This window comes from Callorhinchus milii, unplaced genomic scaffold (assembly GCF_018977255.1).
Source record: "Callorhinchus milii isolate IMCB2004 unplaced genomic scaffold, IMCB_Cmil_1.0 Scaffold11, whole genome shotgun sequence".
Classification (NCBI taxonomy): Eukaryota; Metazoa; Chordata; class Chondrichthyes; order Chimaeriformes; family Callorhinchidae; genus Callorhinchus; species Callorhinchus milii.
The window spans coordinates 3,195,409-3,201,408 of NW_024704752.1; the positions used below are offsets into that span (position 1 = coordinate 3,195,409).

Genomic DNA, 6,000 nt, shown 5'->3' on the forward strand with positions numbered 1-6,000 from the left:
TTACAGCAAAGCAAAAGGGCCTTTTCACCCCATCAGGTGTTGAGATAATCCTGGCACTTGATTATTTTTTTTTTGTTGAAATCAACCTTCCTGCTCGAGGCGAAACGTCCTGAAACTACTCCGTAGATAACTGCTGTCAAAGGTTAGAGGCTGTGTGTGCTCCGAGCCAACCTGCCAGCCAACTTGCTGCACGGCCAAACTACCCTCGAATGAATGACTTTGATTTATCTGTGTCATCGTTGGCCACGTGAGCCTCTTGATGTAATGATCTGACTCCGTTTCCCTCTCTGTGTTGTTTCTCAGGAGCTCTTTGCCCCCCCCCACCCCTCCCCCCACTGACCGTCAATGTCGTCCACTCTTGAGCCCTCGCCAGCCCTGAGCCCCGAGCCTCCCCCACAACCTCCCCCCCTCCCCGAGCGGCGTTCCTGTTCGCGTCCGTCAAACGGAATTGCACGATTGTCAGCAGGAAGTGCCGTGTTAGCGTCTCGCAAACCGCAGTAGCCGACAGTGAGTCAGGTCATTGTTCAGAGATACGAGTGAGTCAGTCGCACACACTGAGAAACGTGCTTCCCGACAGGCAGTGTTCAGCAATCTCTGGCCCAGATTCCTCCTGGGGCTGACGGGCAGGAAACAGACGTCAGCGGGGAGGGAAGCGACTCAAGAGTGATGCAGGGAACTGGCGCGCGTTTTTCCAGTGTTGAGGATCACAGGGGGAGGCCATTTAGCCCCCTCGAGCCTGTTCTGCCATTCTATTAGATCATGGCTGATCTGTACCTCAACTCCAATTACCCGGAGTAGCTCCCCTTTGCTCTGGTCAAAGGTTTGGGAGGTTTAAGCCCTTTGTAGGTGGACTTGAACTTACAGTCTAGGCTGACGTTTCAGTGTGGTGCTGGGGGGGGAGAAGAAGCAGTGCTGCGTTGACAGACTGCCAGATGAGAGATTAAAGCAAAGGGATCAAAAATACACCTGAGTCGAGATTTACTCTTATTTTCTTACCATTTCAGAGCGTCCAGATTTTGGCAAATTGTTCAGTTCAGTCTTGATTTGCGAAGCAGTTTTTTTTCCAATGTAAATTTCTTTTAAGACCTGCAGAAAACCGAGACAGAATTGGGAGAGAATTTCATTATTACGGTGGTGTGTCAGCTTGGCGCAGTCGATAACGCTGTCCCCTCACAGTCAAATGGTTGTGGGTTAAAGTTGGGGACTTTGAACTCACATAGTCTAGACTGATGCTGCCAGGGTCATTATTATTATATTAATGTTTTGATATCAGCCCTCAACCTCCTCTGCTCCCAATGGGAAGAAGCCCAGCCTCTCTCGCTACTCCTTGTAGCTAACACAAGATATCACAGTGCGGATTGAATCTGGTTTGTACCTGCTAAGGGGGAAAATGTGAGTCCTCCAATCCGCGTGTGTATGGTGTGCGTGCATGCGTGAGTGTGTCTGTGTGGTTTACAAGGAGTTAAAGATTCCAGTTGGAAAGCTGTTTATTTGGGGATTCTGTTTTTCTCCCCCTCTGTGTGTATCTCGGCTGTTTCCTGTTGCCATCCAGCTGGGATGTTGGGACATTAGGTCCATAGATTAGTCAGTGCCTGACAGGAAGTGAGCATTTGTGGACTGGGATAATTTTCTCGGTTCCCACCCCCATCTCCCCTCCCCTCCTCCCGTCCCTTTTCCCTCAGCTTCGCTCCTCAGCAGGTGTTGCAATAGTCCGGAGTCTGGAAACCTGCCCATCAGACCACAGCCAAACCACAAAGGAAGATTGAATTTTGGGAACATATTCAGCCTGTGACTCCTCCTGGGGAGGGTCAGGCTGCCAGTGAGGCATTTTCTCTGAGATCACATGAAGCCATATTATCAAATAATAATAATAATGATGATCCTTGCATTCAACGCCTTATTGAGTCGTCGAAACATCTCAAAGTGCTTCACAGAATTTTCTTTACTCTGTGTGGGATAGTGACTGTGAATTTCACAGCCAATTTGCGCACAGCTATGTCCCGCCAACTGTCACTGAGTGAATGACTAGTTTTATCTGGAGGATTGTTGACCGGGACACCAGGAGAATCTCTATTCTCTTTTCAAATGGGTGCTGTCTTTTAAGGTTCACTAAGGTACAATCTTTAACATCTGCCTGAGTGAGTAGCACTCTCACCTCCAAGTCAGAAGATTGCGGGGTTCAAGCCCCATATCGAGCTCACTGTGCAAGCTCACGCTCCAGTCCAGTGCTGGGGGGTGTGGGCGGGGGGAAACTGCACAGTCTGAGGTGCCATCCTTTGGATAAGTCATTAAACCAAGGTTACGTCTGTGTCCAGGGTGAACGTTAAAAAATCCTCGATGCAATTCGAAAAGGGAAGGGAGTTTCTCCCAAGTGTTCTGGCCAACAATCCTGCAAGATATACAGTGACCACGTGTTGCAGAAATTAACCTGTGAGACGCTTTGAGATGTCTCCATGATATCGGTGCTGCATGAAATGCAGGGACTCTAGTCCGAGCTTTCAATCTTCTGAGCTCCGGCATTCCAAAACACATGAAAAAAAGCGTAGATGAAATCTCATTAATCATATCGTCTTTCTAACTGCTGTCCGAGACTTACCTTGTCTTTTTTACAGCACTGCCATTGTCCCAAGCCATGGGCTCCTTTGCTCTTCAACCAATAATTTTTTCTGTCTTCCAAACAAAAGTCCAGTTTTCATCTCTTAAGCTGTAAGGGTTGCCTTGTCTGCAGTGGTATATTTAGACATCGGAGGGAGGAGAGTGGGGGCTATTTTCTTCCTAAAGATCTGGTCTGGTCACCAAACTCTGATATCCTTTCTGAAAAGGTATCATCGTAGTGGTAGATTGGGATGTTAAATATCCCAGAAAGTGGGGGAAGGGAATGGGGAAGAGGGGAGGGAGGGAAGGGAAAGGAGGGATGAGGGAGAGATGATTGAACTAAATTGGTAAGAAAGCAGGAATGAATTGCATTTTAGGAAGAAATCACGTTTGAAGGAGATTGTGTGGTTGTGATACTCACGGAACAAATCAAATTAATAAAAAACGGTCACTCGAATCATGACTTGTGTGGGACACTGCTGTGAGCAATTGGCTGCTATGTTTCGCCCACAAAATTCATTTTACAATTCATTCTGTGAAGCGCTTTGAGATGTCTCAACAACGTGATAAGCCGCGATATCAAATGCGAGCATTATTATTAGCATGATGATGAGTATTATCGTTAAGCCTCCAGAGAACGGAACTGAGTTTAAGAAAATTGGGTTTGAGGCTTCCGCTTAATACAAATTTTAATTGTGAACAATCACTTTACGTTTACACAGCGCCTTTCACGTCGGGCAACGAGGATGTCTCAAAGCGCTTCAGGCCGGTGGTGCTGAGATTCCGAATAGAATAGAGGCTGCATTGTACACTCCTGAGTCTTTAATCTAACCCAGGCTGAGTTCCGCAGGAAAACCTGGACTTTCTGCTTGTGTAAGCCCTGTTGGCAGGAGACCTCCTTACCGCTGCTCTTAGCTTGTTCTTGGCTTCTTTCCATTCGATGTTATGAATTAAGTTTGTGCGTGAGAATTTTTCCTGATGGGAATATCCAGAGGCGACCACAAGATTTTGGATGAGGAAGAAAGTCCCCTTTTGGCTCCCGTCATGAAAGGCGGGATATCAAACGCTGTTATTAATCATAAGTTGGTGTCTCCTGTTCGACACCCGTCTTAATAACAAACGAGACATTTCAAGGCGCTTCACGGGATACATCGGAGAGTGCAGTGACTTGTGTGGGCGAAACGCGCCAGCCAGCTGCACACAGCAGTGTCCCACAAGCAACAACAAATGACTTTGTATAGCGCCTTTCACGTTGGGAGCAGGTGCCAAGACGCTGCAACAACAGCCATGGAGAGAGGGAGCGACCGATTTTATTTGGGGGAGGGGATTGTTGGCCGGGACACTGGGGGAGAGAGAGAGAGAAACTCCCTTCTGTTTTCGACTAGCGCGGCGGGATCTTTAACGTCCACCAGAACAGGCGCAGACAGGGAGTGAAGTTTAATGTCTTTAATGCGTGTATGTGTGTGTGTTGTGTTCCAGGCACGCGCTGTGGCAGTACCGCAGGGAGAATCCCGGCACGGTGGTGGGGGAGCCACCGCCCGGCATCCCTGGTTTTAACAGCGGCGTGGTGCTCCTGGACCTGGGCAGGATGCGGAGCTCGGCGTTGTACAACAGGCTCCTGGAGCCGGGCAACGTGGAGAAATTGGCTGAGAAATACCGCTTCAAGGGCCACTTGGGCGACCAGGACTTCTTCACGGTGGCCGGCATGGAGCACCCGGGCCTCTTCCACCCCCTGAACTGCACCTGGAACCGGCAGCTCTGCACCTGGTGGAGGGATCACGGTTACGCCGACGTCTTCGACCTTTACTTCCAATGCCGCGGAGAAGTGAATATTTACCACGGGAACTGCAACACTCCCATTCCGGAGGAGTGACGTCAAACCTCAGGGAGGGGTGGGGGGTGGGGGGCGGTTGGTGGGTGGGCGCTGACGTCTTATCAGCGGACGTCTTATCTGACGTTTTATCCACCGACGACTCTTTCCTTGCTCTATTTTTTCCATGCTGGGGGTAGGGGTGGGTGGGGGAGGATGTCCAATGGCGCTGTAACGACAGCCATGGAGTGACTGACCAATTTTAATGGGGTTGTGGTGGGGGAGGGGGGGAAAATGTTGGCCAGGCCCCCGGGAGAGAGGGAGAAATTTGCTCGTTGCACTAAAGATTTTTTGATAACATTTTTATAATACTCATTTTCTTTAAAAGCTTTTTTACTCCTTCTGGATCAGTTTCTTTTTTTAACAGCACGGGTTACCAGTTTCCAGGCTTCTGACCTGTTTGTTTTTTTTCTTTTTGTCTCCCCTCCCCACCCACCTATTGCACACCCTTTGCTTTGAGCCCAGCCTGGATGGGGCTAGAGTTCACCCTGGGCAGAGCCCTGGACCGAAAGGCTTTCATTCCAACCTCATCTTAGCCTGCAGAGCAAGAACATCTTGTCTCGTCTGGAGGAACTGGAGGAAAAGGTCATAAAGTCAGTCCTAGCTTGAGAACCTTATTACTTTAAGTAAAATAGGAACTGAATAGAACCCAGCTTCCAAAATTTTATAATTTTATTAAATAAATAAATACTAAAAACTATTTGGTCACTCAATCCACGACTGTTTGGGGGACGCTGCTGTGCGTAATTCGCTGCCGTGTTTCACCCACAAAATACACAGTCAATCCACTTTACAATATATCCTGTGAAGCACTTTGAGAAATCTTATCGACGTGCAAAGTGGCTATATCAAGTGCAAGGATTAGTATTATTATTATTGTTGTTGTTACAAATGCCAGCTTGGCTCAGACGGCAGTGATCTTACCTCTCAAGTCAGAAGGTTGTGGGTTCAAGCCCCTTGTTGGGATGTGGAACTCACAAAGTCACTATACTTTGCAGCAAATCCACTGATCCAAGCTTTACAATTATAAAATATAAGAACGACTGACTGAGAGAGAAGGCCATTTTCTTTTGATCGCTTGGGGGTAAAATTGGCTGGAGTTTCTTAATTAACTGCATTAATTGACTTGAAGACGGATTTCAGAAACAACTTGACTTGTTTGCCCATTTAAGATTGGATGTCATTTTTCCCCATAACCCTAAAAAAAATGCTCCTTCAGAAAATATTTTCTTTTTTTAAACTTTTCAAATTGTCAATTGTTTTTCTCACCAAAACTGTCCTTGACATTTCAAAGCCTCTTTTGTTTGTTTTGCAATTAATGAAGTAATTTGGGCCGAGTAATTAGTGAATAAAAAAAGGCGAAAAAAATTTCCTTCCTGAATATTTCTTGAATCCTTTTCTTGAAAACTCATTAAACACACATGAAACCAAGCCCCCTGTCTGCTCTGTTCAGGTGTGCAAATGTTTAGTGCAAAATCCACAGGGTTGCATCTGTGTGCACTGAGAGTTATACCACCAGTCACCTTTCGTCTACA

General features: G+C 47.2%; 1 protein-coding gene across 1 annotated transcript in view; it reads left to right on the forward strand.

Annotated features, from left to right (window-relative positions):
- The window catches only part of xxylt1 (xyloside xylosyltransferase 1), a 33,800-nt gene extending 29,182 nt beyond the window's left edge, over nt 1-4,618 (forward strand). Inside the window, exon 4 of the mRNA XM_042339380.1 lies at nt 4,075-4,618. Within this exon, the coding sequence (XP_042195314.1) occupies nt 4,075-4,468 (394 nt within the window). The 3' untranslated portion in view covers nt 4,469-4,618. The remainder of the gene's footprint in view (nt 1-4,074) is intronic.
- The last annotated feature ends 1,382 nt before the right edge of the window (nt 4,619-6,000 follow it).